The following is a 12,400-nucleotide window of genomic DNA, read 5'->3' as shown; positions in this document are numbered from 1 at the left end:
GATTAGTGAATTATTCTCCCATCGGTCTAAGGTTGTTAGTGGTGAATACTGTTGGTCGAATATCTCACTATTTGATTCAACTGCTATTCGATCAAATAGGGGGATGCCGAATTCAAACACAATTAAAATCAATGGTGGGAAAAATTTGGGTTATTTTTCGGGACTGTGAGGAACTGCAAGAGCAATCAGGAGAGCAGAGCTGACAGCTCCGCTCTCCTGATTGCTCTTGCAGCCCTTTATGTGTTCTTGGATAAAGCCCAGAAATAGGGATAGTGCTTCCTGATTGGCTGAGGAAAGCTTTCCTCAGCCAATCAGAGAGCACTAGAGGTTTTGAATGGGGAGACTTGTCCCCATTTAACCTCTAGTGCAGCCGTGGGAATCATCCTGTCATTGTGGCATAACCTGTAAAAAAAATAAAACCTGTAAATAAATAAAATTTAGTTATCCAAATCACACATTCAATAAATTACTTTTACACAGGAATTTGCGCCGTCAAATTCAAACAGCCATATTCGGGTCGAATATAAGGACAACCCTAATTCGAACACCAACATTAGTTGGTGAACACTGAGGTTCAGTTTTGATCCCATTATTTTTACATTTTTTTTAGGATATAGAGTTTAGAATTAAAAGTACCATATCTGTGTTTCTAAATGTCATTTAGACAGTTGAACGGAAATTTGTGTTTAATATTTGTAATAATATTAATTCATCTTACTGCACAATGTATTGAAACTAAGAGTAAATAAGTGATAGAGAAGAAGCTGTTTGTCTTGTTAGAGTATACACTCAATATTGCCATTTGATGTCAAGGTTATAAAACAAGATAAGTCATTTTCTTGTATTAAAATGAGAGGGATAAATTATCTTCTGTCTTTTACTAAGGATCTTAAGAGACCAGTTACACTTGTGTTCCTTGTACAGAGGATTGTCATTGTTTTTATTTAAAATATATCCAGCAAAATGCATTGTCCAATATAAAAATATTCATATTTTCATCTATAGATGGATGTTATTAGAGCATTAACATACACACGTTATAAAGAATCATTTCAAAAGAATAAAAATAACACGTTAGGTTTTCATGAATGATACTAAAGGCTCTCAGCTCAGTGCACAGGAATGCATACCTGTATATCATTAAACTATGCCTATGGATTGATGCATAAAAATGTTAAGTAGTTGGACATGTCTGCAGTACAGTAACCATCTTCTGCTAGCCATTAACAACACAGCTGGCATTGACACTTTAGAACCTCTGTGCAAAAATCTACTCAAGTGTTTGAATTCACTTCTTCATGGCATACAAAGACAAACATTTCACTGTACATTTCCTTTTTATTCCTATTATTATAAGAGCATCTTATAGAGCATCAAATAATGTTTTTCTTTGTTTTTCATCAGGACATGCTGTGATAAGTAAAAGCACTTACAAACTGTTATATTGGCACATTTAGTTGTAAACATGTGCCTTTAATTAAATGATCACCTCTTTACACCTTTCCTATAATGCAGCACAATATGCATTGTTTTTGTGAATAGAAACAACAGTGACTAGTAAACTGAAATATAACAAAGAAGACTGTTTAGTGATGGCAGGTTGCCATCTCGCTTTGTTTTTGTGCTGTAGAACATTGAGATAATGTAGCTGAATTGTACACTGTATAATATATTACAAATTTAAAGTCACCTATATAAAAGCCAAGTCAGATTGTTTCAATAGAGGCTTTGATTACTTCACAGTTACGTAGTGATCCATTGCTAACACATCTGTGACCCAAAGTTTAGGAAACACTGGCCACTAAACCAGTGCTGGCTATATGCTAGCCAATCAATGAATCACCAAAATATGATTACAGGGATTAAATAAAGATAGGTTAAGATGATATGGAAACCCCCATCTGTAAGAGCACAGAGACACATTGACTAATACACCTGGTTTAGGTGTTTGCATTTTCTTGCCATAGCCAAATGATAAATGTGCAAATACTAAAGTACAGGTCTGCTTCTGCATATATTGCATATGTAATAAAACTTTGTTATTCTACAGGCCTGGGCTTCTTAAGTTTTGTCAAATCACAAATAAGCAAGACAATTTGGCAGAAAGCTACCATCTACCAGGCCATTACCAGCAAGATAAAAGCCTCAACAACCCCTAGCAACTGCCATGGCTTTTCAGAGATGTCCTTTAATCAGCTTGGCATTTTTGATCAGAAAGAAAGAGCAGCTGCTCATAAAAGGCATTGAAATTGTCTCCATAAAAAGTGGGCGTTAGAGCCTTTGTCAACAGATGCAGCATGCTTTTGACATGTGAGATGCTTTTGAGATAGTTTAGTGATTATTACAGGTGCAATTGACCTGCATTTAACCTGTTTTGACTTATTTTGCATTCCCATACACTTGTATAAGAAGAGAAGCAGTTCTAAAATAAACAAAAACCCACTGGTCCTCACAGATACAGACATCCAAGAAATAAAAAAAAGACTTATGAAGAATTCCCAGACAAATTACATAAAGATTTTTGTGAAACATGGTTGCTTTTAATGCAACACCGACTGATCCTTTCACTAATCATTATATCATGTTTTGGCTACAGTGACAAAGAGAGCATGTCAGGGTGCGATCGCATTATGTGGCCCTTCTTGTTAGAAATCCCCACACTTCCTATCAAGACAATGTGGAAAAGAGTGCAACTGACAATGTTTTATTGCAGCAATCCTTAGCAGAAATCAAAGCATGGCAAATATTTTTGAGTTGTCCCTTCCCTATCCAAAACTAAATTAAATTATGGTAATAGCTAGGGTTAAGGGAGCACATTATCTGTCCTGTTCCTATATCTTGGTGCAAGCAGTATTGTCATGGCTTGCTTTTAAAAGGGAGTCCCCAAGAGTTTCCCTTCCTTCCTCTTCTACTGCAATATCTACAGTTTTCACTGCCAATTTTGGGCTTTGGGTGCTGGAGAAGAGCAGGACAAGAGCAGAGCAGACTCTTATACAGCACACAGAGACCAGATAAGAGCTTCTTCTGCTTCTGTAAGTGTTCTGGGACTGAAGATAGGATTTGTGATTGTGTGTATGGTACAGGCATTCTGACTATTGACAGGGGCACTAATTACTCCACTAGGACTTCTATTACTTCCAGTGATGCAGGGGCATGTTTAAATCCTGCTTACCAATAATTTGCACATTTAAGCTATATCAGGGCTTATTAATACTGTACAGCTTCTAGTGTGTGAAAATATTACTTGAAGATAAGAGATTAAATAGGAACACGAATTTTGGTTACTGTCAAGAATAACAATCAGCCGGTTCAGTTGGGAAGACTACTGTCAGTTAGAAAGCTGTGGTGATTGGGCTCTGATGGATGCAAGGAAGGATTACACCTGCAGCTTTCTAAGATGTAAGCACATCGTATCTTTTACATAAATTTCATTTGTTTGCTATATTCATTTAGACAGAAGGCTCAGATCCCTGAGAAAGCTGAAACAGTATTTCCCTGGTGTCACTGGCCATCATCTGTAGTAAATTGAAAAATGTCTTTTATCAAGCAGATACAATGGTGCCTTTCCTCCTGAGCGAAGTTTGTATTAAAAGAAAAACCTTCAGCCTTCCAGACACAGCATACTAGTTTTAATTTTATTCTGTCCCATAAAAGATATTCAGAATTGTATAAATCTTTCACACAACTCTCCAGAATGGTAACGTCAAATCACCTGCAGCACATTATGCTCAGAACATTTGCAATTTAATGCTCTGTGCAAGAGTTTGTAAATAGCTGAGTAAGGGCAGCGCCAACACATTGATCTATGTTATCTGCATTGCCCACTCTGCCAAGGGGATGCAGCGTTCAGGATCTATCTTTCTGCTTGCCTGAACATTGTAAGTTTTGGGAAAAAGAATAAGGTTGCAAAGTTTTTCCTGCATCACCCGCTGTCTGCTGTATTTATTTTTTCAGCAAATTATTTTCAGCTAAAACACCGTTTTTCATTAGCCCTGCAACAGAAATGGTAAAATAGACCTACAGGCAAAAACTAAAATATAACAGAAAATAACAAAACCATCTGTTTTTGCTTCAATATTCAGCTTCAATCTAGATAATATTCACTCAGTAGCTTTGTCTGCCACTAGATGTCCTCCGTCTAATGTCCTGTATCATTCAACCCCCTGTCTTTAAGCCCAAGTCTTCCTGGCTATTCCTTGACTGCACAATGAAAGGAGAAGTAACGCAATGATGACTTCTTTGTCAGTGTTTTTATGAACTGATTGACTTGTATGGCTTCTTTCCTTTCAGGTTTCCAGGTTTGCTGTTATTGTTGCACTTGAACTAAAAAAAGCTGATACCAGGTGAAATATACGTACTTAACACGACTTGCACTTAAAAAAATATAAATAAAAGTACAGCTAGTCCCCGAGGACATCCGACATATGGACGACTCCTAAATATGAACAGGGCTTCCCTGCTTGCTTGTGTGCAGGACAGAGGGGGTGGTTTGCATGACATGCAGAAGAAATCTTTTGCTAAACACAGCAGAGGTTGTGGGTGATCTTAAAGACTGAGCTCTTCTGCAACATCTTGTAACTCTAATGACCAAGACAAACTCTGCAGTTGTTTCTTTTTGCATATCAAAGTACAGCTTGCTCCAGAACTTAATGAATGTCTAGGCTCCATAATTTACTTACAGTGATGATTTTATACAGAAACTGACACCATGCTGCCTAATATTATGTTGGGACAAACATCTGTCCTGATTGCATTTTTTAAAATAATGTACCTGTTACAAACCTACATATAAATTTAACTTAAGAACAAACCTACTGTCCCTATCTCATATGTAACCCAGGGACTACCTGTGGTAATTTATTAATGAATACAGATCTTTTTTTAATTTTGGTTTTTATAATTTTATATATCTTTATTTTTTAAATGTTTACTTTTTTAATATCTGCCTCTGCTGTGTATCATAAACAACGACCATTTCTTGTTCATATATAATAATACCTGTTTCCCCCTTTTTTTAGACCTTTGCTGCTGCTGATTATTGCGATGCAATACCTGGATGACTTTTCTAAGGGTGGGTTTCCTAAAGGAGATACCAATGGGCCATGACTGCCTAATCTGTTATGAAATGGACACTACACTTCACTAGTATAAGATAAAATTGAGAACAATTAATGGGTGTCTAAATGATCAAAGTCACCAAAATATAATGCATGCAGTCTGCTGGGTTCAGGGAAAATCCTTGCTTCAGCATCCTGTGAGAAATACGCAGAGGATCATTTCAGACTTCTCTAATTACAACTTGTTACATACATAACACACTATCCTAGATGAGTAATGTATGTAGGAGTAACTATTTATATCTGATCTGATCTACGTTGGTGGTAACAAGTCTGAATAATGCATCAGAATCAAAGCACAGACAGCTGATCAGTAATGAGGAGCTGGAGCTTTCTTGTTTCTAGCTGAAGGTTATCCAGGTCAGGTCATATTCTGTCTCAGCAGAAGGGCTAACAATGGATATAATTATTGAAAAATAGAGTGCTTTTAGAAGGATCACATTTATTTTGTAACTTCTCTACAGCCATTAAAATCTAGACAAATGGCCAAGTGCATTCATATCAAATTCATATAGTTTTTTTGTTTTACCTGTTCAGCTAGACGCATTTCTTATACAGGCAATTTATCTTCGGGGTTCATCCTTGGAGTTCCTATGTCACCTCTCCTCCCCCTAATTGGACAGTGAGTCAGTATCACTATCTCTGTCCACACAATGAGAGTTGGCCTAGGAAGTTGTAAATTGACCCACGCTAAAGCAATGCTAAACCAAGATTTAGCAGATTGATCTTTCAGGTTAACAGCGGTGTGTCACTAGAGTAGCTGCAAATTCCAGTGGCAGGTGCATGTTGGGCAGCATTGGTAAAGTCTAGAGAGTGTATGTAAAGAGGCATTTAATGGATTTCTGTTTTACTTCCAGTAATGTTTTACACACTTGGTGTAATGGCATATTCATACTGATGCAGTAACTGGTCTTCTTATTAAACAATGTAGCACACCATTACAAAGCATTGTATGTTACCGTGCATTGTAGCAAGCTGCCGCTGGTGCGTTGGTAGGTTGCATTATGGTGCCATTACGAATTAATAGCACTGCAGTGTACCAAAAGCATGTTTGCATGCTGTAGTAACATTCCAAAACAGTTTTAGATGTTTACAACTGTATAAATTACACATTACACACTATTTTGTAAATAAAATTAGGAAAATTAGGTATCTTATAAAGCAAATTGTGGTTTGTTAACCACAAATGTATGCAAAGACTGCAAAGTATTACAGGATTTGTTTTACATAATATGCAGAGTATGTATCGGTGCAATTATAATCAGAATATATATATATATATATATATATATATATATATATATATATATATATATATATTTATATTTACCCATCTTACTAGGCTAATACTAATCATGCAATGAAAGAAAAATATTATACAAGAAAACTTGTCCCTGCAAAGTATTTGTGTACAGTGGATTTCGGTTATAGTATACACAGTTTCAAGCTGTAAATGAAAGCTGATAATAGAAGGGACAGTTTACATAGTCAATTTGGGTTTAGAAGAGAAAGGGGGGAAATAAAACAACCATCAGAGTTTATTTTCTTTTTGTTCCTTACTTCCCACTTGCCCATGGACAGAAAGTAGTAACAAAAAGAATCCAATCATTTCCCACATTAATCAAACCAAAGTTTAGCAGCTGGACAGATGATACATGTTAAACACATTTAGCTATTTTTACTAGTTCTCTTTTATCAGCTATGCAGCCACTTTCCATTTTCATCTTCCTAAAAAACACTATATGACCCCAAGGTCCCTTGACATTTTGGAGAATCCTAATATCTTTGAGAGTATATTAGACAATGAGCTAAATGAAAAGATGTTACTTTAAAAAAAAGAAAGAACACAGACACCATAAATAAGTTTATTTTTGCTTAATGCTTTTAGGTCATCTCAAATAAATTGGGATTATTATCCTAATATAAATTCAGATAATTGTAAAATACATGTACAATTTTGTGACGTTTTTTTCTTAAAACCTGTGCTGCAAGAAATAAGGAGGCCATTATTCCTGACTTCAGTTGAATTACTTGCTATGGCTGGCAGTTCTTTCTGAAGCACTTAAGTCATTTGTGTAGATCAGGAATTCTGGCTTCACTGCCTGCACCATGGTACTGAGTCAGTGATGTTGAAGTACTGACATCAAAGAAACCCTACAGCCAGGCAAATTGCAACTTTTTGGAAAAAGGTCAGAAATGGCAGATTTTTTTTTCAGCACGTTTCCTTTAACAGTACAAAAACTAGAGCATAGAATCCCAATAAATAAATTGCAGCAGTGGCCCATAGCAAGCCATAAGATTTGTCCGGTTATGTTTTATTAACACACAATAACTGAACTTTTGGAGCCGTAACACACCTTTCAGAACGATGGAAAAAGACTGTTTACTAAAATATTCTTCATAAGGCACATTCATGATTGAAGGTTTCGTCTTATTGCACTAGTCCTTTGTCCATACAATATTGTGTATGGTTGACAATTCGGCACCACCAACATATATGTATGTATGTATGTATATCATATACATTTACCAACAGCCTTTAATGCAGCATTTAACATACCAAGCTTTCAAACAATCCCTTCAAGTAGTCAGGATAAACACCAAATAGTTTCACCATCAAAAGTTAAACAATGGAAAATATACATGTTCATTTAATAAATGTGCAATTTCTAGAGGTGAGCCAATTTGTCATGTCAAGTTACACCTTGGTCAGGCTGATTTAAACTTAGTGGGCACTGATATTTACTGCTGCTTAGTATTTTTTTTATATTTCTATATAACAGGTACACACAGGGTATTTTGCTGGAATGTTAATGATTAGGGGGTGCTTCCAGAGAAAACAGCAGACAAGCTTGATGGGTGCTGGACTCTTACAAGTCAACTGAGCCTCAAATATTAGTTCACTGCTTTAGAGAAGGGAGGTGGCTACCCTTATAGTAAACTGATAGTTGGTCCACTTGATCACTTATTCGCTCACAATGGCACAGACATCAATAAACAAAAATACCAAACTAATATTCAAAATAAAGTTCACCCATCCCATGTCTCCTGAAAGGGAGTATGTATTTGAAACCAAATGAATCCAGGGTTTACCTGTGCAGATTCCTTTCCTAGTTTTACATTTGTGCTAAACTCAGCATGATGAGGGGCTCACATTGCTGCTTTGCAGGGTCCATATATAATGTGAAAAAGTGCACTGAAGAGAAATTTTGCTGATATTAAATACTGACTCAACTATAACAATTGCTACACAAAATACAGTAACCCATAGCCTGGAGTAATGGTGGTGGAATAGAAAATGGTGTACAAACATACTGCTACTTTTTAAAGGAAAAAACAAATGCAGGGTTTTACAGATTAGGTGACCAAAGCCTGCCATTCATTCTAACCTTCTTTATCTGTATATATACGGTATGATCATATTACTGTGTTACAATATAAATACCAAGGCACTTTATTAAGTCACACTCCTACAACATTACAAGGATATTTCCAGCGTAGTTCACAACAGCAGTCATATACTGTATATAAATCTTTTACATATGGGTTCCATATAAAGGATAATTTGAGCAGCTTTTTTACTACTTAAAAAACACCGGTATTTGTGGCACAGATAAAGAAAAGGGAAATGAACAAAAGGTCCTTAACAGAACCTCATCATGCTTTTTTTTTCCACATTACCCAGAAAATGCTGGGTCCTCTCATTAAACTTTGGATTTTTGAGTATGGGAAGAATATGACCTGATTAACTTATGGCCAGACCAAAACACTGTCACATGAGAGCATGGAGGGATGGAAGAGTGGTGTTCCTAGCCCTACAAAAGTATCATAAAGTTGTTATTTGCTTACAATTTGTAGGGAAATGCTTTGATGTCTTTGTGGGGGACATGGAAAATTAAAGGTGTGCTGATGGACCAAGTATAATTTTTCAGCACTATCCTTAATTTCTAATGCAGACAATACAGGTACACTTTATGGTCAAAGTACATAAACTGACTTTCTTGTATTTATACAACTACAACTAAAGCCATTAATATTTAACATAGAAAATATGATTGATGATTCTAAACCAATGTTCCAGAACACAGAGCTACATATAACCTTATATATATAATTAGATCATTTATGGGTAACAAACTGAGCATAAATAACTAAAATGACCTTTGGAAGCTCAATCACCTGAGTTTGTGGTCTCAGTAACTACCATAAGAACAGTCCATTCTTGGTTATTTCCTCTGAAATCAGAAAAGATCAGTACCTCTCTAACAGGTCAGATTTTAACTCCCCCAATTCCACAGAATGCTGCATAAATTTTGTATTAAAAGCCATTTCAGGGGCAGTCCATTTTTTTAAAACATGCTGCAGTGTAATGTGCAAAGCACTTACTCCCCTGGCACAATATATCGGAACATATATTTGCTTGGAATATAGCTGCTTCAATCAGGTGCTACCTACACAAGTATTTTGCTTAGATTCTCTTTAAAGTCTAACGTCAGCAAAAAATATATGCAAAATTGTATAGGAAATGTAAATTGTTAATATGCTTTGCTTTCATAGCAGCAGTGTACAGAACCATGTTGATGAGTAGACCTGCAAATTACCTCTGTGCAAGAAAGTCCTGGTATACCTTACAGTCCGTGCAATTTCCTTTCTTGCAGGGTCACTTAAGACCTCTATATTCCTGGAAAGGCAGTCCTAGGTGCACTGTGGTTTAGGAAAATGACACCCCCAACCCTACTCCTGTATTTGAGACGCATCATGCAATTACATTATAAGTTATATAGGATAAACTTCCCACATCTTTACTCAATCCCTACTCATCTGAGGTGTAGTAATATGATATAATATAACTATTTTTAACATGAAATTTCTTAAAAAAAAATTGTTGTGCAAACAATTCTACTTAAAAGGAAACCTCTTAAAAATGCTTAAAAATATACATGGTCAGCCATTGCTAACTATCCAATAAAAAATGCTAGTTCCTAGGCTGTTTTCTGTTCTTTTTTTGCAACTTGCATTCTAAAGGTCAACTTGAACATGGTTAGAGGTGGTAGCTTTGCCTGAGGGGTCAAAAATCATCAGTAAAACTTCCCAATGAGATGCCTACCTCACATTTTTGCCTGTATATATTAACATTCACCTTAAAAAATGACAGGATTGAGTAAATAGTTCTCTAAAAAGTGCCCAATGCAAACAGGTAACAAAGCAAAAAAGTGTACAAAGGCAAAGGACAACAGTTACATATGTAAAATGATATACACAAAAACCAACGCAGGAAACAAAACCACCATTTTTAGATGGACCAGAAAGCCCCGCATCTATCAAGTATTACAGGAAGTAGCTTTTGCAATTAGGGTATTGAGCACATTATTGCAATAACCCCAGGTATTATATAAAACAAACATAATAAAAACAATATACCAGCTTGTCACCAGCTTTATAAAAAACGTTCTAAAAAGACTCCCCTATTATATAATATAGCACAGAGTGTTCCTGGGCAAAAGCTGCAAGCTCTTTCAAGAACTCTGGGAATATGGCAGCTGCAAGCACAGCATTTCTTGTGCGGGAAGAGGCTGTAGAAAGTGCATGTGACATCTGCACTCTTTGTTCTTTAGTCTTCTGCATAATTTGATGGGAATTCTCTTCACTGCTGGTTTCCTGCTCTCCCGTATTATTCAGTGCAGAATCTGCAAGAAGAACATACCGGTTACTTTCTACATAGTAGAATACACTATAGAGTAACATTATACATAGGCTGAAGCACTATATTATATTGTTTGATACTCTATGTATCTTTATGGGTAGTGCTATTTAGTGGTGAAGAACATGAGTACAGCAGACGTCAATGAAGAAGTGCACAGGTGCAGAAGCATTTACTGTAGAGGTGTATGGGTGCAGCAGCATTTAGTGAATAAGTGCATAGCTGCAGCTTTTGTAATTGAATAAGTGGTTGAGAAGCAATATCGTGGGGTAGGTGTCATACAGAGGTTAGAAGGTAGTGGTTAGAGGGGCAGTAGATGGCTAGGGGGTTAATAAGGGTGCACAAATGAGGGAATAAATGGAGCAGTATGTGGTGGTAGAAAGGATTAGTAATGGTGTGGAATAGTATATTAGGTCAGTGGGGAAGCACTAGTGTTGTAATTTTTTTTTACAATACCAATATGTACAGGATTTCACCTCCATATTGATAACAAAACTGCAGGAGTTACATTTGTATGTGTAGGAACATGATGACATGTAACCTTTCATATTGTGAATGTATGGGGACATGGCTGGATTCACTCATCCACCATATTATGCCAAAACTAGACCTTGGATATGGTAGTTGCATTGGCTTTCGTTCTGCAGAATAAAAACATTTTAGCCAAGTACACAAAATACTTGTGTCTTTGTCACTTCCTGCAAGATGAACCGAAGGTATGAACAATGGTATTTTTCTTTTATTAACTAGTAATGCCATCAATCCACCATATAATGGGAAACAAAGACAGCCATATCCATCCTAGGTGACCATCATTGCTTCACTGGTAAATCAGTATAGCCACAAAGACAAGAGAGCCATTTGCAAGACTACCAGTTGCAAATAAAGCAAAACAAGCAATAAAAAATAAAAACAAATGCCCCCACTTTATCTTAGTTGAAACATACTATGTTTTTGTTTTGGGAAAACCAAGTCATAATTTAAAGCAAAAATTGTCAAACTTGAAAGACAAGATCACTTATGTATCCAGTTAATTACATCTTAGGTATCCCCAGGAAAAAGAATAAGAAGTGAAAAGTCATCCATTGTTTGGGTGTCTAATGTGCTGATAACTGTGCTTTTTTTGCAAAATGTTGATGGGTAGTGGTTTAATTCAAAAACTGTGATCCCTACATTACCACAAATTAAGGTTTAAATAGTAAAAAGTTCTTGCTGTGTAGCTAGTCAGCAGTACAGTAAATTACATTATATGATCTGTTCATCTGCTGGCTTTTGCAGTTATGACATGCTGATTGGAGCAGCAATATTACTTTATAACCTGCAGAAAGATCAAATTATTTATAAGCTTTGCAGGGGCCTCTTTTCCTTATGTGTATACTTGTTTTGTCCGCAGTCTGTAAGGTGCACCCTTTCAAATATATAGTGCTACATAATATGTTGAAAAAGGAGAATAAAATAAAGAAACCAAATATGACAAGATGTATGCCATCAAATGACAATATGGTGTATACTATCCAACACTTTTTAATGGTACATGTGGACCTGTACTTCTAGTAAGCTATAATCATATGTCAGATGTATG

General features: G+C 36.1%; 1 protein-coding gene across 2 annotated transcripts in view; it reads right to left on the bottom strand.

The window, feature by feature from the left end:
- Window positions 1-6,968: 6,968 nt before the first annotated feature.
- Window positions 6,969-12,400, bottom strand: part of FHIP1A (FHF complex subunit HOOK interacting protein 1A) — a 125,918-nt gene continuing 120,486 nt past the window's right edge. For both annotated transcript variants that reach the window (XM_072405909.1, XM_072405910.1), the window contains exon 13: window positions 6,969-10,804. In XM_072405909.1, coding sequence (XP_072262010.1) covers window positions 10,569-10,804 — 236 coding nt within the window. In that variant the 3' untranslated portion in view covers window positions 6,969-10,568. The remainder of the gene's footprint in view (window positions 10,805-12,400) is intronic.

Source organism: Pyxicephalus adspersus, chromosome 3 (genome assembly GCF_032062135.1).
Source record: "Pyxicephalus adspersus chromosome 3, UCB_Pads_2.0, whole genome shotgun sequence".
Lineage (NCBI taxonomy): Eukaryota > Metazoa > Chordata > Amphibia > Anura > Pyxicephalidae > Pyxicephalus > Pyxicephalus adspersus.
Note: the sequence above shows the minus strand (reverse complement) of the source record. Positions and strands in the feature narration are given on the sequence as shown.